Source organism: Bufo bufo, chromosome 1, assembly GCF_905171765.1.
Source record: "Bufo bufo chromosome 1, aBufBuf1.1, whole genome shotgun sequence".
In the NCBI taxonomy this organism is placed as follows: Eukaryota; Metazoa; Chordata; class Amphibia; order Anura; family Bufonidae; genus Bufo; species Bufo bufo.
Window position 1 is genome coordinate 488,692,786 of NC_053389.1, and position 25,102 is coordinate 488,717,887.

Below are 25,102 nucleotides of genomic sequence, written 5' to 3' on the forward strand. Positions count from 1 at the left end.
TGGGGGGCAATTTTTTTCATTAATAGCAGGTCTGACGCTTATGAGCTCTGACTCTGCTCTTCTTAAAATGCTGGCACCAGGGTCGGAAGTCTGGTCCTATATTCTTCATGGATAGTATAAGGGTGAGGCAGCAGGGGAAATGAAAAATATCTGTGTCTGTTTATTTTTGCAAACTTTTTTTTTTTTTTTTACAAAATGTACTAGGATAATGAAGGTTTGCTTTACAATACCTAGAAAATATAGGATAAATTCTTTTTAAAGAGGTCTGTCTGGGTTTCCTGAGGATGCTCCAGATTTCTCCTAAACTCCAATGACTTATTGATAGGTTAATTCAGAATATTGATCCCAAGTGGGGACAGGGGCTGATGTGTGATGACAATCTCTGTACAGCAATATGGAATATATAGGCTATAGAAATGAATAGAATAAATAAACCATAAACTTCCACTTAAAATCAATGCACTGTCTATTTCTGTCTTTGGTAGGGGAATCCGAGATGATTATTGATGAAGAATCCCCTAATGGAGCTTTTCTGTTGTCTTAACACAAATGTTCATGAAACTGATATTTGACCAGAAAACAAAGAAGCTAATGTATCGTGCTTACCGTACACTACATGAAAGCAATGGTGGGGGATGTAAAGATTCTGCAGGCTTTTTTCAGGATGTGTTTACATGGTTCTCAAAGAAAATAGGAAGCATGTTACACGTGATGAATAATGAAAGAAGGTTTTTAGAATTATTAATTTGTCAAAATCAGGGGAGAATTTATTGTTACTAAGCTCTTCTGCAGATTCACGCTCAGAATCAGGGAATACACTTCTTTTGGTCACTGAGTTGGCACTGTGGAGGTACCAGCTGGTTAAGATTTCTTCAGGTATTTTGTTCAGGTATCCTACTCTAAAGAAGTCTCCTCTGACCACAGTAAAACCTGGAACTGCACACTCAGATTCTGAAGACAAGGATCAGTTCATTATATCATAATGCAAAAGCACTTGTATCAGAAGCAGCAAATCAATGTCACATAATTTAATCCTACGATACCATGGAGGTGTACACCGACTATACTATGACCCACTTCTACTTTCACTGCATGAAGAACTTCACTATACGCAATGCAAAGTGTCCCTGTATAGTAGAGACATGTTGAAAGTGAACGCTCGACAGATAATAATAGCCCATACACCACCCTTGGTCTGTCCGAGCTCACAGAAGATTCATGCATGTTCCTGATGACTACAGTGGCTACAGACAATGACTGTGTCCAGTTGCTAGGTAACCAGATGCTTTGTCCTCTATTGTTCCAGCTCCTGTCAGAAAGGTGGCATCGGTTGCTAAGGCAATTGGCACATGAAGATGATGCGAGGCTCCCAGTTTCCAATAGTCCTGGCAATAGGGCAGGGATGACCAGAAGGTGGGCAGGGTTTGTGTGTGGTTTCTGAGAATTTCCTTTTTGTTTTGGGGCAGTCCTTCGGGTAGGGATAAATAGTCTCAGAGCAGGAATATGGTGGCTACTGTGCAGGCCTGGCAGGCTATTTAAAGGTGAACCCTTCTGACATACCTTCTCTGCTGATTGTGGTTCATTCCCTGTCCTGGCTGCTGCTCCCGGTGCTATTGTTCCTGGTTTGACTCCTGACCGACCATGATCCTGACCCTGGCCATGTTCCCAGATAATGCTTCTTCCTCGCCCCTTGGATTTTTGATCTAATACTTGTTTTTCTACTTCTGGCTCTGATCCTCTGCCCCATTCCTGACTATTCTACCATCATGACCTCTGGCTGGTGTCATCCTGACCGCTCTACTCTTGGTGAACCTTGGCAACAGTCTTGATTAGGCTGTTAGTCTATCAGTGCTACTAATGCCAATCCATGACTAATCTGGGGACCACAATCTGGAGCAAAGTCCATAACTCTTGGCGGGAGTCATGGATGAAGATCTGTTGAACCAGTCTAGCCAGCCCTAAATGGATTGCAGTTTAGAGAATCCACATTGTACACAACTGTATGCAACCTTATATTTTATTTATGAAAAATCATCTACCAGGTTGAGCAATATCATTTAAAGTTGGTGATACTTCAGATTCTTTGTGCCAACACTACTGAACTTTTGTGCACTAGATCTATGCCAGGGGCTTTAATTAGCGATATTATTCAATACACAATAAGAAGATGATTTTTATTTCACTTGTTATAGTCCTGTAGTCATGGCAAACAGAATAAAACATTGACAAATGTGACATTACTTGCATCTAGCATGTCCTTCTATATCCATTACAAAGCAACAGAAATAATCCACTTACGATCTAGCATTGTTAGTCTGTTACTCAAATCAAAGCAAAGCTGCAATGCCCCCTAGGTAATAATTAGGGATGAGCGAATCGACTTCTGATGAAACATCTGAAGTCGATTTTCATAAAACTTTGTTTCAATACTGTACGGAGCGAGTGCTCCGTACAGTATTAGAATGAATTGGCTCAGATGAGCCGAAGTTATTACTTTGCGAAGTCTCACGAGACTTTGGGTAATAACTTCATAAATTGATGTTTCATCCGAAGTCGATTCGCTCATCCCTAGTGATAATAATGTGAATCTGAGATATGCAGACAAATTTTCTATTCCAAATCCTTTTAAGATGAGAGAGAAAAAAATGAGGATGTCTTGAATAAAAATAAATCACACCTAATGGAAATTTGAAAAAAATCCTGAGGATCAAATAAGCTTCTCAGCCAGTTATATTTCAATCACTTGATAATGCCACATAAAGGTCAACGTGGAACAAATCTTACTCTTGTGTCTAAAGATACGCATAGTATACATTTACATCATCCTGATGCTTTATACACTATTTGAAGTGTACAGAATTATTACTGCTAATCAGTGGTGTAACTAGAGTTCTATGGGCCCCATGGCAAACTTTGAATTGGGGCCCTCCCACACCCACTATAGGTTTGAATGCGCTGTAGTATAATATTAAATATATGAAAAACTGAGTACGCTCCGCTGATGCTGCCAGAATTTTTCTTTCTTTCTTTTTTTTTCATATTTTTTTTTTTTTTACGTTTTGGTACCCAATATGTTACTACTGAGCGGTCCAATGGTAACAGACTGAGTCATAGCCGGGGAGGAGGAGACACACACAGAGAAATTCTGGCATCTCCTGCTCCCTGTGCCAATGCTCAGTATTAACATATTGGGTGCCAAAACTTTGGAAGATCACAGCGGGGCAGACGAGGGATCTTTCAAAAAAAGAAAATTTCTGGCAGCATCAGCGGAGGGTACTTCACGTCATGAGAAGGTTAACCGTGAAAAACATAAAAAAGTGAATGATCCTCTTCAACACCACTTCCAAAGAGATGTCTGATTTTTACTTCCCTGTCTATCATAATATAATAAAATGTACAATTAGTGTAGGTCATGGACCTCATGGTTATTGCCAAAGTTTTGTCAATGGCCCCCTCTCTCTCACTATATATATATATATATATATATATATATTATTTTGCCTCTCTCTCACTGAATATATTTCATTTTGACCCCATTTCCTCTATTTTATTTTGCCCCCACTCCCTCTGTATATATTTCATTTTCCCCCCCTCTCTCACTGTATATATTTCATTTTGCCCCCACTCCCTCTGTAAATATTTTATTTTGCCCCCTCTCTCACTGTATATATTTCATTTTGCCCCCACTCCCTCTGTATATATTTCATTTTGCCCCCACTTCCTCTGTATATATTTCATTTTGCCCCCACTTCCTCTGTATATATTTCATTTTGCCCCTCTCTCACTGTATATATTTTATTTTTTGCCCCTCTCTGTATATATTTCATTTTGTCCCCTCAGCATATAAAGAATGATTTGCTGCCCTTGCCCTCATATGGCCGGCACGGGCGCCCCTATCTGAATTCAGACCACAGTGCCACACTGCCCACCTACTCCCCAGTATGAAGCCTGTGTGTGTATACATAAAAAAATAAAATAAATACTTACCTACTCTGTTCCGCTCTGTCTGTACTTGCGTGCTGCGGCCTTCAGTTCGGTAAGGTGCGCAATCCCGTCATACCCTCTGCAGCGCTGCGTCATTCCGTCATCCTGTGATCCTGCGAGACCCGTGACCTCCAGCGCCGGGTCTTGCGCTGACAACATGAATTGAATTCACAAATGGTGGCGCTGTGCAGGAGAGGGTATGGGTGGGTATGGGGATGTGCACAGGTAGCGCAGCCGCACTGTAGGCCAATTAAAATATAAGGTTGAAGAGAGTCTCGGACAATGCTGCTCACATTGTTTTGATAAAGGCACTTGCATGTGCCGAAACGCGCGTCACCTCTTCTATGAGTGGCGAATAAACCTGATATAATTGCAGTACAAAGGAGTGCCGGTTCCTTCCTTCATTCAAGCATCCAGAGTGACGTCCGCTAACCTCGCACCCATACCTTCACGCAGTGCCGCCCGACTATTCGTAACCTGCCCCTATTACTTGTCCCACCACTGAAGTCTGCCACGTCACCTTTATTTGCAGTGCTGTCATTAATGATAAACCTGGACTGCTACAGACTGGAAATGTATTATCTTTACGACCAATCCAGGTTCTCTTTGGAATCTCACCACAGTCGGGTTAAAGTATGGAGGTTGTCAGGGATGCACTTCCATCCTGCTTTTGCTGTGGAGCTTTACACTTCCCCAACTGCTAGTGTGATCATCTGGTGAGCCATCGCATACAGCAGTCGGTCACCCCTAGAAGTGATACAAAGAACACTAACAGCTCAGACAGGGGCGTAGCTATAGGGGGTGCAGAGGTAGCAGTCGCTACCGGGCCCAGGAGCCTGAGGGGGCCCAAAAACCCTTGTGCCACATAAGACACTGGCATTATAGAAAGTGCATGCTAGTCTATTTACACCTCTGGCTAGAGGGAAGGGGTTAGGTCAAGAATTTGGCATGAGGGGGTGCCCTTTCAATGTTTGCCTCTGGCAGCAGGAAGGCTTTGGGTGGGGGTAGGAGGGGCCAGGAGACAAGAAAACACTTATGGGGTTATTTATCAAACTGGTGTAAACTAGAAATGGCTTAGTTGGCCATAGCAACCAATCAGATTCCACCTTTCATTTTCATTTATGACAGCTCTTTTGGAAAATGAAAGATGAAATCTGATTGGTTGCTATGGGCAACTAAGCCAGTTCTACTTTACACCAGTTTGATAAATGACCCCATTAGTTTTGGAACAAAGAGCTCAGCTCCATTGAAGACATCATTAGGGTAAGTGCCGTATAGGCGCTGGTTGATCTGGAGCCCGCCCATCGGTTCATGACTTGCAGTGACTGTTACTATACTTTATGTATATCTTTATATATACAGTGTATATATATATATATATATATATATATACACACATACAGTGCTTTGAAAAAGTATTCATACAACTTGAACTTTTCCAAAAAATTTTAAGTTCTACCCACAAATTGAAATCCAACACAAAGTAGCAAGTATGTGTGAAGTGAAAAGAAAATGATACATGGTTTTCAAAATTTTTAATAAATAAAAATTTGAAAAATGTGGCGTGCATTTGTATTCGGCCCCCTATAAGCTGATATCCCTAAATAAAATCCAATGTGACCAATTGCCTTCAAAAGTTACCTAATTAGTAAAAAACAGTCCACCTGTGTGTAATTTATTCTCAGTATAACTATTGCTGTTCTGTGAAGGCCTCACAGGTTTGTTAGTGAACATTAGTGATCAAACAGCATCATGAAAACCAAGGAACACACCAGACAGGTCAGGGATGGGTTATAAAAAAAATATCCCAAGCTCTGAACATCTCATCATGGAGCACTGTGCAAAGCTGGTAGAGACATACCCGAACAGACTTGCAGCTGTAATTGCAGTGAAAGGTGGTCCTACAAAGTATTTACTCAGGGGGACTGAATACAAATGCATGTCACACTTTCCAGATTTTTATTTATTAAAAATGTTGAAAACCATGTATCATTTTCTCTTCACTTCATACATACTTGCTATTTTGTGTTGGTCTATCACATAAAATCCCAATAAAATTCCCCCAAGTTTGTGGGTGTAACGTGAAAAAATGTGGAAAAGTTCAAGGGGTATGAGTAATTTTTCAAGGCACTGTATAAATATATACATATATATTTTTTTAGTAAACTCTTTATGCACTTAAGCTGTGTTTTTTCCCGAATTTCAGATCCCATGGTAATACAATACCATATGGAATCTGTATGTCTCCATGCCGAACTGTATGTCATCTTGTATCCAGGTTAGATGCGGCCTAACAGGGTACTAGAGCCTCCTTTCAATTGTACAATTTTTCACAATAAACTTGTCCCTTTGCTATAATATTGTAATTATTTGCATATATCATCATAACATTCACACATATAAAGTTTCTTGGTGCTTTTTTTGTCAATAACTGTATTAATTGATTTCACGATTCTGACAATATTAGTAACGTGCATCACTGAAATGGTAATAATTGAATCAGTCCATTTACCTTTTCAACACCATTTTTCTGCAACATAACTACACTGCGTGCAGAATTATTAGGCAAATGAGTATTTTGACCACATCATCCTCTTTATGCATGTTGTCTTACTCCAAGCTGTATAGGCTCGAAAGCCTACTACCAATTAAGCATATTAGGTGATGTACATCTCTGTAATGAGAAGGGGTGTGGTCTAATGACATCAACACCCTATATTAGGTGTGCATAATTATTAGGCAAAATGGGTCAAAAGAAGGACTTGACAGGCTCCGAAAAGTCAAAAATAGTGAGATATCTTGCAGAGGGATGCAGCACTCTTAAAATTGCAAAGCTTCTGAAGCGTGATCATCGAACAATCAAGCGTTTCATTCAAAATAGTCAACAGGGTCGCAAGAAGCGTGTAGAAAAACCAAGGCGCAAAATAACTGCCCATGAACTGAGAAAAGTCAAGCGTGCAGCTGCCAAGATGCCACTTGCCACCAGTTTGGCCATATTTCAGAGCTGCAACATCACTGGAGTGCCCAAAAGCACAAGGTGTGCAATACTCAGAGACATGGCCAAGGTAAGAAAGGCTGAAAGACGACCACCACTGAACAAGACACACAAGCTGAAACGTCAAGACTGGGCCAAGAAATATCTCAAGATTTTTCTAAGGTTTTATGGACTGATGAAATGAGAGTTAGTCTTGATGGGCCAGATGGATGGGCCCGTGGCTGGATTGGTAAAGGGCAGAGAGCTCCAGTCCGATTCAGACGCCAGCAAGGTGGAGGTGGAGTACTGGTTTGGGCTGGTATCATCAAAGATGAGCTTGTGGGGCCTTTTCGGGTTGAGGATGGAGTCAAGCTCAACTCCCAGTCCTACTGCCAGTTTCTGGAAGACACCTTCTTCAAGCAGTGGTACAGGAAGAAGTCTGCATCCTTCAAGAAAAACATGATTTTCATGCAGGACAATGCTCCATCACACGCGTCCAAGTACTCCACAGCGTGGCTGGCAAGAAAGGGTATAAAAGAAGAAAATCTAATGACATGGCCTCCTTGTTCACCTGATCTGAACCCCATTGAGAACCTGTGGTCCATCATCAAATGTGAGATTTACAAGGAGGGAAAACAGTACACCTCTCTGAACAGTGTCTGGGAGGCTGTGGTTGCTGCTGCACGCAATGTTGATGGTGAACAGATCAAAACACTGACAGAATCCATGGATGGCAGGCTTTTGAGTGTCCTTGCAAAGAAAGGTGGCTATATTGGTCACTGATTTGTTTTTGTTTTGTTTTTGAATGTCAGAAATGTATATTTGTGAATGTTGAGATGTTATATTGGTTTCACTGGTAAAAATAAATAATTGAAATGGGTATATATTTGTTTTTTGTTAAGTTGCCTAATAATTATGCACAGTAATAGTCACCTGCACACACAGATATCCCCCTAAAATAGCTAAAACTAAAAACAAACTAAAAACTACTTCCAAAAATATTCAGCTTTGATATTAATGAGTTTTTTGGGTTCATTGAGAACATGGTTGTTGTTCAATAATAAAATTAATCCTCAAAAATACAACTTGCCTAATAATTCTGCACTCCCTGTATATTAGAGTGGTTGCTAAATAAATACAGATTGCTTTCCTCTGGAAATGATCCTAGCTGTGTTTGTACATGATGCATATATTGGTAGTTCCATTATACAGTAGTGCCACTATTATAACTGGAGACATTAGAGGGAAAGGGGAGCATTCGACTAAGAGTGAAATCAATTTCTGGACCTAGTCTGTGCAGAAAGCATTCACGCTGAACCCTGCCTGCACAATGCAGAAAAGAAACATGCTGCTTTTTGCTGTGCACTTGTGATATTCTGCAATTAAATCTGGCCTTATGCGACCCAATTGTACCTGAATTAATGATCTGCGTAAAATTAGGCAATGTGGCGAGAGAGAATAATTCCTTCTGACCGTTAAAAAATTGTTATCACACGCAGAGACTTACCACAGGTTGGAAAACATGCCTGGTGAAGACTGAAGAAATATCTGTCCGTCCTTATGGTTCATGCACACGGCCGTTGCCCAGCTGCGCCTGTATTGCGGCCCGCAAACAGGGGGTCCACAATACACAGGCACCGGCCGTGTGCACCCTGCTTCACGGATGCGGACCCATTCACTTAAATGGGTCCGCAATCCGGTAAGTCGATGCGGAACGGAGGCACGGAACCCCACGGAAGTACTACAGAGTGCTTCCGTGGGGTTTTTCTCCGTGCCTCCACACCGGACCGTCGGATGCGGATCGAGGACCCCATTCAAGTGAATGGGTCCGCGATCCACATGAGGCAGCCCTACGGTCGGTGCCCGTGCATTGCGTACGTTCGTGTGCATGAGCCAAGTGAATCTTAAAGGTTTTTTTTAGGACTTTGATACTGATGGCCTAGGATATCCTCATGGTGTCTATACATCCTCCCTAGCTGTCAGCTGAACAAGCTATCTCTCTCAACTCCTCCATAAACATAGACATTTGGCTCGGCTAAGTAGGTAAGTGTTTTCAATGGGAAGAGAGGAGAAAGCAGCTGCTAAATGCCTCTTATCTCCCAGGAGAACATGAGGTATCTTCCAAAAAAAAAGAACCATCTTGCCAGCACCACCTATTGGAAGTGTCTCCCTATGAGTCAAGATTTGACTTTCCAGCCTTGGGATTTGACAAGGGAATAGAGCCAAGACAGATATCCATCCGCAGGCAGCAATTTTGGGGTGCTTGCCACACATCAGTATGGAGGACGATTCTGGCTGGGTCAATGTGATGCCTTGGAAGCGGTAATTCCCTTGTCAAATCCCGGCTTTTTGGATAGTCTGATCTTGACTCATAGGGAGCCACTTCCAATAAGTGTTGATGCGAGATGACACTGTTTCTTGGGAGATACCTCTTTGCATATTCATTTCCCATACAGCATTGCCAATAAGTCTTCATACCATGGTGCACTTCTAGTAAGTCTCCATACAGGACTGGTCTCTTTAAGGAGATTCAGCACCCAGGCTAAGCCGCCACCAGGAGAACAAAAGAATCAGGTGGAAAAAAATCATCACCTGTCAGGGGAGAATCAGGAGGTCCCCATAAACACTAAATTGTAAACTGGCCTCGCCAAAATGGTGGCTCGGTCGACAATAGACTTATGTGTCCTTTAGGATAAGCTAACAATATTAGATTGGTGAGAGTCCAACTCCCAGCACCCCCACTGCTCAGCTGACTGGATGGGCCATCAAATACCTCCTCGCTTGTCTTTTGTGGCGTATTCTGGCAGTACAGCCTGCAGCTGATCTTCCTGGAGTGACATTGCTGCTCCAGCCGAATCCAGCAAAAAAGGACAATAGTCTCTGTGGCCATGCATTTTTATTACAACTAAGTGGCTGCCATTGCAGTTCTCACAGGGGGTAACACTCAGCTGCTCTACAATTCTTCCTTATATATTTGTCATTTTAGTGTGATATATCCCTTTGTATTACATGGCTGTGTACGTTGGCAAACATTCAACGTTTTTCTTTTTATTAGGGGAGGATGGGGGGATCTTTTATGAATCCCCATCTCTAGACTATGAAAGTGCCACTGTGCTTATAAAATGTGGAAACAGCTTTGTAATGTCTGCTCTTACAGTGAATATCTCTCAAATCAAGCAATGAGATAGGACCACACACACTATTCATTATGTAGATTACCTGCATATGATTCGTGCATCAAACCGCAGCTTGTTGGACAGCATATTTTCTGTCAGCGTTGAGCTTGTTTTTATCCTATAAAACAATCAAGAGAACATTAGATTCCCCACATATTATGAAATGGGCCACATTTACTATAGGTACATATGGAAGGAAGGAAGGAAGGAAGGAAGGAAGGACTTTTATTCACCTAAGTGATCGTGATGTTTAAAGGATAACTGTCACATTTAGACCCTAATTTCAATTTTGATATATGTAGTTACTAATAACATGATATTCCAGAATCAGTTACTGTTAGACTGACTTACCCCATATTTAATAAGATTCAGCCCTTAGCAACCAGTCTGCATAAAACTGCAATTTCACTATTCAGTTAAGATGGCCGCCACTGCCCTCATCCTGAAGCTAATCCAGCCTGCCCTCACTAGCCAGTAACAATAGCCCCCCAAAAGTGTCAGTAACCAGAGCCCTCCCCCTAAAGGGTTAATCTCCTGCAGCACAAAGGGGTCCTCTTATCACATGTTGCTTTTATTTATACACTGAGCAGACGGCAGATCTCCCTTTCCTGGTCTGCGCTGGTTCAACTCTACTTCTCCAGCTCTGCTGAGTGAGGGAGCGTCTGCCAAGCGCAGGGACAGGGAGAAGTGCACACAGCCCAGGCACTGTTATCAGCTGCTGGGGAGGACCTGGCTTTAATCATTTACTTACAGTCCCTGGCTGTCAGTAATCTGACCTTGCACGCAGCGTGCTCCGTCCTTCAACAGATAGACAGACCATGCCTAGCAACACTATTTTAAGCACAGGTAAAAGTAGGCAGTACAGGGGACAAAAATGTGGAATTAAGGGGTAATTGAGTACACAGTGTAAATTTGAAATAGGGCCACCAAGGAGATATTAATCACCACAATCCAATACTCCAAAAAAAAAAAGACAGTTATACTTTAAGAGCAACGTTAGAGCCTTTCTCAGATAGACAGATTCATAGTTAGACACAGCCAGACATATAGATATAGACAAATAGACATAAACTTGCTGAGAAATTTACAGGAAAAGAATATGAAAGATATGTACTTGCTTACATAATTGTAGGATGACACAGAAAAAAGTGCTAGAAAAATATTGAGAGTAGAGAAGAATCAGGAAAAACAGAAATAATATATGGAGAAATCAAGACAGGAGGTGAAGAGGTAGACGCCAAGATAACTAGCATAACCCAAGTTTTGCCAGATTCCACAGTGCATCTACCCTTTTCACAGCATTTAAGCTCACTGTAAGAAGAATCATAATTAAAGGCATTTTAACATTTTCAAAGAAGGAAAGGTCATGGAATTATGGAAATCACAGGATCGAAAAACATGTTGATATGCTAATAATAAAAAAATGGAAACAAAATATTCAAAACATCTCGATTTGTTCAGTATCAAGTATGACTGCCATGTGCAAAAGTACATGCACCTTACATGCCTTGGCATGCTATCAATGAGGTTATTAATGGTTGTCTGAGAAATGTTCTGCCACTCTGAATGCACTTGGGCACGCAAATCATCAAGATTCAGTGCTAATAACAGCTCCCTTTGCAGTTGCCAACCATTGACATCCTAGATGTGTCCTCGATGGGAGACAAATCCAAAAGACATTGCAGGCCATGATAGCACGTTTAGGCCACTCAGACTGTTCACAGTAGCACAGGAACATGTGGCCTAGCATTGATCTATAGAAAAACTCCTGGGACACTTGGAGATACAACTGCACCACTAGTTCCACGACTGAATCAATGTAATGTCAAGCTGTTAGTCTACCTGAAATAAAGACTAGAGGGGTCCTTCTACCATACATTATGCCACACCATAATCCAGGGAGTAGGACTCTTGTGATGTTCCCTTGTGAAAACCTCTTCATGGTGTTGCCCATGTGGTCTCCTGACTAATCCCTGGCTATCATTGCATCCAAAACGAAAGCAGGATTTATCAGTGAAGTGGATATACCTCCATTCGAGCCATTGTGTTCTTACTGTGTACCATGATAGCCTTTGAGATCAGTGGTGTGAGGTCAATGGAACATCTGTAGTTAGATGTCTCATAGCCCAATGTCATGCAGATGCCTTCTGATAGTTTGTGTAGACACCATCTGCCGCCCTAGGCTTGGGATTTGACATCCAATTTCACTTGCAGTACATTCCAGTTTGTCATTGTTCTCCCAACCACTGGAACATGCGACACTAAACAATGCTGACATCTCAGGCTAGGCGCATAGTTATCTGCCAGAGTTCTAGGATTCTATCCCTCTCAGTTTGCGACAAGTGGCAATAACTGGCACAATCATCTGACCTGACTTGATCTGATCTTTAAGGGTTCATGTAGCTAAAAACCTTTGCTTTCAATCTAGCTTTTATGCCCCTACCACATGCCACAGATTGGAGCTAGGTACTTGAAAATGTGATCATTTGCATATCTTAGTGACAACCGCTACTTCCTGAATTTGCATAACCTTATGTCTTGTTCTTCTTGGTGTTGCAAATTCGATGCTGAGGAGTGAATAGGCTATGCAGTTGGACTTTATGTGTCAGCACTAAATGCCCAACAGATGGTGTACGTATAACAATATTTATCAGTAACCTAACAAAACATTTACAGTTATAGTTATTGCAGAAAGGTTCCTACATGCACAAGAGTGTAGACCTCTACTGTGCACTAGGGTTGTCATAATACCAGAACATGGACTCCGATTCCAATTGCAGTATGACGATTCTCAATACCAAAACAATACTGTGCCAAGGTATGAATGAGATAAGTTTGTTAAGGTTTTCTAAACGATTGTACATGTTCGGCTCCTTGATTTTGCCAGAAAACTGCATTCACCCATAAAACTACACACGCATTAAAAATTTTACTAGGTTTTGTGGGTCTAACAGCTCTTTTCCAGCTTAAGGCCGAATGCACACGGCCATGTTCCGCGGCCGTGAGCGGTCCGTGGTATCCCGGCCTGGATACCTGCTGACAGCAGGAGCGCACGGCGTCATTGGTTGCTATGATGCCGTGCGCTTCATGCCGCCGCTGCACTACAGTAATACACTCGTATAGATCAGACGAGTGTATTACTGTAGTGCAGCGGCGGCATGAAGCGCACAGCGTCATAGCAACCAATGACGCCGAACGCTCAAGCTGTCAGCAGGAATCCAGGCCGGGATACTACGGACCGCTCACGGCCACGGAACACGGCCGTGTGCATTCGGCCTATTCGAGCAGCTAGACAACACTGTATAATCATTTAGAAAACCACAACGAACATAACCTGGAGCAGTTCTTGCCTGCGCCAATGCCGCTCCATGTGGCCTCGACCTAAGGCCCCCTTCACACGGGCGTCGCGGGTGAGGGCCGGATGCGTTCAGGGTGCATTGCGGGAAACCCGCGCGAGTAGGCACGCAATTGCAGTCAGTCTGGTCTGCGATGCGTTCCGATGTTCAGTTTTTCCCGCGCGAGTGCAATGCGTTTTGCACGCGCGTGAGAAAAAACTGAATGTGGTACCCAGACCCGAACCCGGACTTCTTCACTGAAGTTCGGGTTTGGGTTAGGTGTTTTGCAGATTTTATTATTTTCCATTATAATATGGTTATAATGGAAAATAATAGCATTCTTAATACAGAATGCCTAGTATAATGTCAATTCAGGGTTAAAAAAGAAAAACATAACTCACCTCATCCACTTGATCACGCAGCCGGCATCGTCTTCTTTCTTCTTCTTTCAGGACCTGCAAAAGGACCTTTGAGGAAGTAATCACGCTCACCACGTGGTGAGGTCAGCGCAGGTCCTGCTGAATGAAGATTGAAGGACCTTTTATCATGGTGAGCGCGATGACGTCAGCGAACGTCCTTTTGCAGGTCCTTCAAGAAGAACAAAGAAGAGGATCCTGGCTGCGCGATCAAGTGGATGAGATGAGTAATGTTTTTATCATTTTTTTAACCCTCAAGTGACATTTCACTTTATATTCTGTATAACCATGTTATAATGGAAAATAATAAAGTAAATGGGGACCCGGGTCTCTCATCCCTCGTCTCCTTAGCAACCATGCGTGAAAATCGCATTGCATCCGCACTTGTTTGCCAATGTATCATGTGGAGTTAATGGGCAAATTATATGATGGAGTTACTTGCTATCAATGTGAGGCATATGAAGGTCCAAATTATTAAACTCATGTGCCTCACTTTAAAGGGGTATTCTCATTTGATTAATCATCTTTGAATAAAATATTTATCCCCCATTTAACTTTTTTGCAAATATATAGAAATATACAGAGGCTCTACTGTCAGCAATTCACGTATAGGTGCTCTCTCCAGATAGGCAGCACCTATTGCCAAAGTGGTAGATAAACAAGTGGATATATGAAGTGGAGGGCACTCAAATGTCTAGGTACACATATGGATGAATCATAAATTATTTATTGGAAATAAAATTGTAAACCACAGGGGTGTAAACAAGTGGTTCCAAATAGGTGGTGTCAGGGTAATTTGTACCGCAATACGCAATGTTCTTATATACGATAAAATCCAATATTCTGGTATAAGATAATACTAGTAGGGGGAATGTCAGCTCCAGTAAGCAGGGAACCAGGAGAGCAGGGCAGGCCAGACAGGTGCTGGTAGTGGGAGACTCCATTATTAGGGGAACAGAAAGGGAAATCTGTCACAAAAGACCGTAATCACCGAACAGTGTGCTGTCTTCCTGACGCTAGAGTTCGACACATCGCGGATCGGGTTGACAGATTACGGTCATGGTCCATATCGGAACCAATGACAAAGTTAGAGATAGGTGGAGAGTCCTTAAAAATGATTTCAGGGATTTAGGTCAAAAGCTTAGGGCAAGGACCTCAAAGGTAGTATTTTCCGAAATACTACCTGTACCACGGGCCACACAAGAAAGGCAGTGGGAGATTAGGGAGATTAACAAGTGGCTCAAGAACTGGTGTAGGAAGGAGGGGTTTGGGTTCCTGGAGAACTGGGCCGACTTCTATATCGGGTACAGGCTCTATCGTAGGGACGGGCTGCACCTCAATGGGGAAGGGGCAGCTGTGCTGGGGGGAAAGATGGCTAGAAGGTTGGAGGAGTGTTTAAACTAGGGACTGGGGGAGGGTAAATACACTATAGGAGGGGAAGATAGTGCAGATAGAGACCGGGGGCAAGGTAGTGGGACTGGGGGAGGAATGGAAGGAGGGACTAGAACAGTTCAGAAGGAAAGGTGTAATGTAAAAAATATACATAAACCTCTCAAATGTATGTATACTAATGCCAGAAGCCTGACTAATAAAACTGGTGAACTGGAATTAGTGATGTGTGAGGAGGACTATGACATAGTGGGAATAACTGAGACATGGCTGGATGATAGCCATGACTGGGCGGTTAATGTACAAGGTTACAGTCTGTTTAGAAAGGATCGTCAAAACCGGAGAGGGGGAGGGGTCTGCCTTTATATAAAGTCTTGTCTAAAGCCCACAGTCCGAGAAGATATAAGAACATGTGGAGTCACTGTGGGTAGAGATACATGGAGCTAAAAACAACAATAAATTACTAATAGGAGTTTACTATAAACTACCTAATATACCAGAGTCCACAGAAAATCTACTACTAAACGAGATAGACGAGGCGGCAAATCATAATGAGGTGGTTATTATGGGGGACTTCAACTACCCAGATATAGACTGGGAAACTGAAACTTGTATATCTCATAAGGGAAACAGGTTCTTGGCAATAACCAAAGAAAATTATCTCTCCCAACTGGTTCAGGACCCGACTAGAGGGACGGCCATACTGGACTTAGTATTAACCAATAGACCTGACAGAACAACAGACGTGCAGGTTGGGGGACACCTGGGAAATAGTGACCATAAAGTAATAACCTTCCAATTATCATTCAAAAGAGCGTTTCTACAGGGAGGAACAAAAATACCAAACTTCAAAAAAGCTAAATTTAGCCAACTAAGAGAGGCCATAGGCCTAACTAACTGGGACAAAGTCCTCAAAAATAAAAATACAGCCACAAAATGGGATATCTTTAAAAACATCCTAAAATCTCATTGTGAGAGGTACATACCGTATGGGAATAAAAGGTTAAGGAACAAAAAGAAACCAATGTGGATAAATAGAACTGTAAAGAAAGCAATAAATGACAAAAAGAAAGCATATAAATCACTAAAACAGGAGGGTAGCACGGAAGCACTGAAAAACTATAAGGAAAAAAATAGAACATGTAAAAAACAAATAAAAGCGGCCAAACTAGAGACCGAGAGATTAATTGCCAAAGAGAGTAAAACTAACTCTAAAATTTTCTTCAATTATATAAATGTTAAAAAGTATAAATCTGAAGGTGCCGGCCCTTTAAAGAGTAATGAGGGGGTAGTCGCAGAGAGCGACCAGGAGAAAGCAAAACTGTTAAATATTTTTTCTCCAGTGTATTCACTGAGGAAAATAAACTGTCAGATGACATGCAGAATGTAAAAAATAAATTCCCCATTAAAAGTGTCCTGTCTGACCCAGGAAGAAGTACATCAGCGACTTAAAAAGATTAAAATAGACAAATCGCCAGGACCGGATGGCATACACCCCCGTATCCTAAGGGAATTAAGTAATGTCATAGCCAGACCCTTATTTCTGATATTTGCGGACTCTATACTGACAGGGAATATTCCACAGGATTGGCGCATGGCAAATGTGGTGCCAATATTCAAAAAGGGTCCAAAAACAGAGCCTGGAAACTATAGGCCGGTAAGTTTAACATCTGTTGTGGGTAAACTGTTTGAAGGTTTTCTGAGAGATGCTATCTTAGAGCATCTCAACGGAAATAAGCAAATAATGCCATATCAGCATGGCTTCATGAGGGATCGGTCATGCCACACTAATTTAATCAGTTTCTATGAGGAGGTAAGTTCTAGACTTGACAGCGGCGAATCAATAGATGTCGTATATCTGGACTTCTCCAAAGCATTTGACACTGTACCACATAAAAGGTTAGTATATAAAATGAGAATGCTCGGACTGGGAGAAAACGTCTGTATGTGGGTAAGTAACTGGCTCAATGATAGAAAACAGAGGGTGGTTATTAACGGTACACACTCAGATTGGGTCACTGTCACTAGTGGGGTACCTCAGGGGTCAGTATTAGGCCCTATTCTCTTCAATATATTTATTAATGATCTCATAGAAGGCTTGCATAGTAAAGTATCAATTTTCGCAGATGACACTAAACTGTGTAAAGTAATTTACACTGAAGAGGACAGTATACTACTACAGAGGGATCTGGATAGATTGGAGGCTTGGGCATATAAGTGGCAGATGAGGTTTAAGATCGGTGCGCACCAACGCTCCCCAGGATCGGACCACCGCCAGTATACATCACCTACTTGGGTACATCTTCGATGGGGTAAGACTGTTCCAGCCTCGATATATAACAGACTGTCTCTATCTATCTGGACATAACAAGGGACCCTAACACCACTTGACACAATCTGTTTTTATTGTTCATTTTATTGGATATCCGGATACCCACGTCATTTCCAGCTGGGTATATAGAAGCCCACTGTGACGTGCATTTAGCATTTTTGTATTTTAGTAAATTACTAGACAGACTGATCACCTGTACTAGTATTATCTTATACCAGAATATTGGATTTTATCGTATATAAGAACATTGCGTATTGCGGTACAAATTACCCTGACGCCACCTATTTGGAACCACTTGTTTACACCCCTGTGGTTACAATTTTACTTCCAATAAATAATTTATGAATTATCCATATGTGTACCTAGACATTTGAGTGCCCTCCACTTCATATATCCACTTTTTTGTAAATATAATTAATTAACAAAAACCTACTGTTCTCTTTTAAATCTAAATATCGAAATCCATTGTTTATCTTCGTGGCCCATGGATACGGCCACCGCTCGCCGGCCGCATCCATGGGCCGCGCTTGCGCAGTCGTTTTCCCTTCAATGCGCGGCCGGCCTCTCACTCTCAATGTGAGCGCGCACAACGCCGGCCGCGCATGCGCGGATCCATATTCTTTTGAGCCGCGTCTAAAAGAGAGCAGCGCATGCGCGGCTCCAACGCAGCACAAAAGAATATAGTTCTGCGCATGCGCGGCCGGCGTTGTGCGCGCTCACATTGGAGGACCGTTGTGCGCGCTCACATTGGAGGACCAGGAGACAAGCGGTGGGTAAGTATTATTTTTACATGCACCACCAATTCCACCAACTTTTGGGGGCTTATGGAGGCACTTGGGGGGCTATTTGGGGGCTTATGGAGGCACTTGGGGGGCTATTTGAATGGGGGCGTATGGATGCACTTGGGGGGCTGTTTGAGGCACTTGGGGGGCTATTTGAATGTGGACTTATGGAGGCACTTGGGGGCTATTTGAATGTGGACTTATGGAGGCACTTGGGGGGCTATTTGAATGGGGGTATATGGAGGCACTTGGGGGGCTATTTGAGTGGGGCTTATGGAGGCACTTGGGGGGCTATTTGGGGGCTTATGGATGCACTTGGGGGGCTATTTGAGTGGGGCTTATGGAGGCACTTGGGGGGCTATTTGAATGGGGGCTTATGGAGGCACTTGGGGGGCTATTTGAATGGGGGCTTATGGAGGCACTTGGAGGGCTATTTGAATTTGGACTTATGGAGGCACTTGGGGGGCTATTTGAATGTGGACTTATGGAGGCACTTGGGGGGATATTTGAATGGGGGTATATGGAGGCACTTGGGGGGCTATTTGAATGTGGACTTATGAAGGCACTTGGGGGCTATTTGAATGGGGGTATATGGAGGCACTTGGGGGGCTATTTGAATGGGTGCTTATGGAGGCACTTGGGGGGCTATTTGAATGTGGACTTATGGAGGCACTTGGGGGGCTATTTGAATGGGGGCTGTTTGAGGCACTTGGGGGGCTGTTTGAGGCACATGGGGGCGTATGGAGGCACATGAGGGGCTGTTTGAGGCACATGGGGGGCTGTTTGAGGCACATGGGGGGCTGTTTGAGGCACATGGGGGGCATGTTTGAGGCACTTGGGGACCGATGGATGTAGCAGAGCTGAATATGCAGCTGTTCAGCCATAGTTCTAGTGGGGAAGGGAATAGACAGATGTAGCAGGGCTGTATATGTTGCGGGTCAGCATCAATGCTGGTGGAAGAGAGAAACTGATGTAGCAGAGCTGTATATGTGCCAGGTCAGCATCAATGCTGGTGGAAGAGAGAAACTGATGTAGCAGAGCTGAATATGCGGCTGTTCTGACACAGTGCTGGTTGAAGAGATAAACAGATGTAGCAGAGCTGTATATGAAGCTTTTCAGACACAGTGCTAGTGGGGGAGTTGAATAAAGATGTAGAAGGGCTGTATAGGAAGCCATTCAGCCAAAGTGATGTTAGGGGACTGGAGAAGACACATGTAGCTGAGCTGTATATGCATCTATAAAGATACATAGTGTGAGGTTTATACACAACTAGAGTATAGCTGTAATGGAAACAAATCTGCATCAGTGCTGGTGGGTGGGGGTTGGTCAAGCTTTTGAGCTAATGCATAATATGGAATTATAGTTTTTGATGCACAGAATGGGTTTGTAAAAGATTTTGTGTGTAAAACTGTGCAGAACAGCCACGTGTTACTGTACACTGAGCTCACTTCACATGGCTCTCTGATTCCCCAGCAGGGGGAGGGGCCTCACAGACACTGCAGGCTGCCAGACTGATGAGTCATACTCTTCACATGAACTAGCACGCAAGGACTGAGTTCTCAGTGTGATGTCATAAGGAGGCCAATGAGAGTCATATTAATCCCAGTGCTCTTTCATGCTGCTGGTTGCTAGATATTCTTATCTTTATGGCCTTTATATTCAGTTGACTAAATCCAGTACTGGATTCAGCAGCACCCTCTATGTCTTCGCTCGCACCACTCCCCTCAGCTGGTTCCGCATGATAATTGGCGGCAGTGAAGGAAGGAAGGAGTGTGCCCCTTCTTATTGTGAAGCAGTTGGCAAACAGCAGTAGCATGTGGATGTAACAGAAATGAGCAGAGAGCAGTGAGTGCTGAGCGACCACTGATCAGAACATGGGGTGTGCCGTTTAGTGCGCACGCTATGCTCTCTCAGTCGGAATCAGTAATGAAGTACTGACAATATCAGTATTGATCGAAAAGCGCATAGAAATTGCAGCTTTTAATAGATTTTAAATCATCTGAATATTTTGTGTAATAAAAAAAGGGTGGAATGTTTTCGGAATATAATTTTAATAATTTTATTAAGTCACTACATGCATTCTACTTCCTGTCCTGGTTCCTTAAAGAGGACCGGTCACCTCTCCTGACATGCCTGTTTTAATAGCTTCATGCATTCCCCGTGTAATAACAATTCTGCTAGCAACTCATTCATAATCAACATATTGCAATAATAAAGGAATGGCACAACATAGAGCCATACGAATAGATGTTCCAGAATTGTTATTACATGAGGAACGTATGTAGCTATTAAAACAGACATGTCAGGAGTGATGACAGGTCCTCTTTAACCGTTTCCTAACCGGGTCATTCCCCCCTTCCCTTCGTGACCATTTTGTAAATCTGACATATGTTACTTTGACCTCTTGACACAATTGATTTCTCCTATAAATGGGGCTGACATAGTAGCCCCAGTTACAGGGGAAAGACACCCCCCAGAGAGGCTGTACAGCAGAATACAACGCTATACATCCTCAGTGCAGGGCTGATCGAGGTCTGTGGAAGACACGACAGCTCTTGCACTCTCCTGGTCCCGGCGGTCATATGACCACCGGGCCGGGACAGAAAGCTGTGTATACAGCGATCTAGAAGGCAGGGACACCTAGGAAAGGTCCCTGCCTTCTTTCTGGGTTGCCCTGCTGTCACCGACAGTGGGCCCCCCGCTCGGCAGCTGCACGATTAGCGCGCAGCTGCGATCTCTGAATGGACGTTCCAGTACATCCATTCAGAGATAAACATCCACCCATAGGACGTTTATATCCTATGGGCGGATGTAAAGTGGCTAAATATTTCTTTTGATTTTTCCATTTTACAAGTGATAACTGGAAAAAAGCACCCAATGTTTTGCTATACAATATCCCATATGTGGTCATAAATGGCACACTGCAGGGTTCAGAAGTGAAAGAGCACCACATGCGTTTGAGGCCAAATGTGGTCAGTTACGCAACTAGTGGCCCTGGGATGAAATAATAAAAGGAAATCCTGTGAACCCATTTTGGAATCTGCGTCCCTAAAAGTATTGAAAAGTCGAGTTACCATTTTGATGTCACAGCTATTTTGCATAAAATTATGAGCAGCAGACCGTGCAAAATGAAAATTGCAATTTTTCCACTGAAACTGCATCTTGGTTCCCAATGCTGTTCCCAGCTGGTACCGATTGAGACTTATAATACACTTCTTAAATTCATAGGTGGGTTCTACGGGGTATGGAAATTACATAAACGTGCACGTAAGGCGCTGCATAGGCACATGACAGGGCTCATAAGGGAAGGAGCGCCTTTTGGCTTTTAGAGTATGGATTTTGCTGGAATGGTCATTGGGTGCTATATCACATTTACAGATCTCCTTAAGTATCTGTACAGTGGAAACCCCCTATAGGTGACCATATATTGAAAGGTGGAGTGAGCATTGTGACACCACAGGTATTTTGCAGAAATAAACGAGCAGGGGACTGTGCAAAATGAAAACTGCAAGCTTTCCACAGATATGATATTTCAGTGCAAAGGATGTTTCAGTGCCCAGCTTTTGCTATCTAAGTCACGTCACACTCTTTAAATTGTTAGGCAGATTCTACTAGGTACGGAAATACCATAAATGTGGACATAAACTGCTGTTTGGGTACACTGCATGGTTCAGAATGAGAGACCACCTTTTGACTTTTGCCACGCAGATGTTGATGGAATTGGTTTACAGGTGCCATGTTGCTTCCAATCAGCATCTGGAGTACCATTACAGCTATTTTCTGAGAACCAAATGTTTTTTTTATTTTTTTTTCTCGGCAAAGCGGTGTGAGGGCTTATTTTTTGTGGAATAAGTTGTCATTAAAATTTTGGGGTACATACTGTATGACTTTTTGATCTCTTTTTATTTAGTTTTTTGGGAAGGAGGACAAAGGAAGAACAATGTTAACTTCATTGTGCTGGTCAGTACGATTACAAAGATACAAAAAATTATATATATATATATATATATATATATATATATATATATATTTATATAAATCCAGAAAAAAGAGCGGCACTCCGGTAAGTAAAAGCAAGTGAACCCTTTATTCACCCAGGTGGTGCAACGTTTCGGCTCCAAACATGAGCCTTCTTGAAGACTCATGTTTGGAGCCGAAACGTTGCACCACCTGGGTGAATAAAGGGTTCACTTGCTTTTACTTACCGGAGTGCCGCTCTTTTTTCTGGATTCATTCATTGGGGTTACAAGTCCATTCCCGTACCATTTTCTGGGAGCCATTTTTTTTCCAATTTTTCTAGCTAAGTTCTTGTGTCAGGGTCCCTTTTTTTCTAGTTGATATTTTCATTGGTACATAAGATTTTTCGAATGCTTGATATGTTTTTTGGGAGGTGAGGTGATAAACAAATGGCTGTTTTGGCATATTTTGTTAAGGGATTCATCTGATGTGTTAGAGCATGTGATATTTTTATACAGCAGGTTGTTACGGACACAGCAATATGAAATACGTAAATTTTTTTATTCTGTTCAGCTTTACACCATAAAAGCATTTTTGGAACTAGAAAAAAATCACGTTTACGTGTTGCTATTTTTTAAGAATCATATATTTTTTTATTTTTTTATGGAGTTAGTCTTTTGGGAGGGCTTGTTTTTTTTGGGATCATGTGACTTTTTGATATTTTTTGGGAAGGCAAGGTAACGTAAAAAATAGCTATTCTGGTGCCGTTTTTAGATTTTTTTTATGGCATTCAACTGAAGAAGTAGATCACGTGATATTTTTATAGAGCGGTCATTATGGAAAGAAGTCTATTTTTTTTCAGTTTTTTTTACCATGATAAATGGCTTGATGAGGGGATGAGGCTTTTTTTTTTTTTTACACTTTTATTTTTTATTTCACACTTTCAGACCCCATAAGGTCATATAAGACCTGTGGGGGGACATGTAACATTACTTTATTTTTTTATTCCTGATTTCTCATGTAACTGGGGCTGACATAGTAGCCCTAGTTACAGGGGGAATACAGCCCCCAGAGAGGTGGTACAGCGCTATACAGAGCTATACAACCTAATTGCAGAGCTGATCTGGATCAGCTTGGCCTTACATTGATTTGATCATCAGGGGTATAGACATTTCTCCAAAGTGTCCCAGGAGCTGTTTTTTAACAGGATGACCCCAGGCCACATGTTGCTCATGTTCCTGGGAGCAGCCTGCATGGCTTAAATGTAATACCATGGTCTGCAGTGTCTCTTGGCCTTGTCTCCTATCGAGCACATCTGGTTCGTCATCGGTCAGCAAATGTAAAGGGAACTGTCAGCAGCAGATCTTGATGATTTGCATGCCAAAGAACATTCAGTATGGCAGAACATTTTTCATTAATAACCTCATTGATAGCATGCCAAGGCAAGTAAGTGGGTGTATTTCTGTGCATGGCGCTCATACTCGCTACTGAACAAATTAAGATATTTTGAATATTATGTTTTCATTTGTTTTATCATTTACATATCATTAACATATCTATTGATCCTGTTATTTCAATAATTCCATGACTTTTCATTCTTGGTGTTGCGATCTCAATGTTGAGGGGTTTCTGTAGAAATACATACAGTATATAAAGAGAGCCTCCATCAGGGCAGTAGAGATTGTACTGTTGTCAGGGGCCATTGCTTAACAGGGGACCCCTGCCGATCAGCTGTTTTGAGAAGGCACCGGTGCTCCAGTGGGTGCTGCAGCCTTCTTGCAGCTTACACAGCTCCATACATTGTATAGCGGCTGTGCTTGGTATCACACTTGGCCCTACTGAAGTGAATGAGGCTGAGCGCGATACCAAGCAAAGCCGCTATACATTGTACGGCGTTGAGCTTGGTAAGCACGGAGAATGCCTCAGTGCACACAGGTGCGCCGGTGCCTTCTCAAACAGCTGATGGGCGGGGGTACCGGGTACTTCCGGAAAACCCCTTTAATGATGGACAAACCTGCCCACCCAGGCTCCAGCTGCTTCCTTTATCAACCATAGTGAAAAAACATTACATTGGCACACTTTCAAAATATCTCCTATAGCTACTTCATTTCCTCCTGCCAACCAACTTTACTGGCTGCATGTCACAATGCGCCATTCCGGGCTGCACTGCGAAGTCTTCCAGGTGACAGTTCTACAACCAACAACCAGCACCTAAACCACCTCTTTCCATCAAACCTTGCTGCAGTTGGATACTAGACTGTGCACTCCACAGGTGTTAGGTTGTCTGTTTATGTAAAAGTATGCCTGCCTATATATATATATGTGTATGGCTGTGAAATGCAGAGTAAAAGCATTACTCATGTGTGTTAGACCTGTGTGTCAGTACTGTATGTATGTGTAATCCCCTCCTGTATGTGTCAGTATGTATATATTAAAGCACACTTTTTGTGTGTCAGTATGTATGTATAAAAGTGCACACTGTGGGTGTCAGTATTGATACAAGAACACATACTTTGTATGTCAGTATGTATGTAAAAAAGTGCACATATGTGTGTAATATGGCACTGTGAACATAGGTAAAAGTGAATCCGTGTGTGCGTGCGTAAGTAAAAGTGTACATATGTATGTGTAAAAATTTATTTAGATGTTTGGTACATATTTACTAGATCTGTAACTTAGGCTTGATGTTTTTATGTGTATCCAGGTATACAACATGCTGGTTTTAATGGATCGATTTTTAGATACATTTTTCTTCTG

The 25,102-nt window shown here is 42.4% G+C and overlaps 1 protein-coding gene across 1 annotated transcript in view; it reads right to left on the bottom strand.

Moving 5' to 3' along the window:
- Window positions 1-25,102, bottom strand: part of CAPS2 (calcyphosine 2) — a 120,670-nt gene that overhangs the window by 51,866 nt on the left and 43,702 nt on the right. The window contains exon 10 of the mRNA XM_040410028.1: window positions 10,178-10,252. Within this exon, the coding sequence (XP_040265962.1) occupies window positions 10,178-10,252 (75 nt within the window). The remainder of the gene's footprint in view (window positions 1-10,177; window positions 10,253-25,102) is intronic.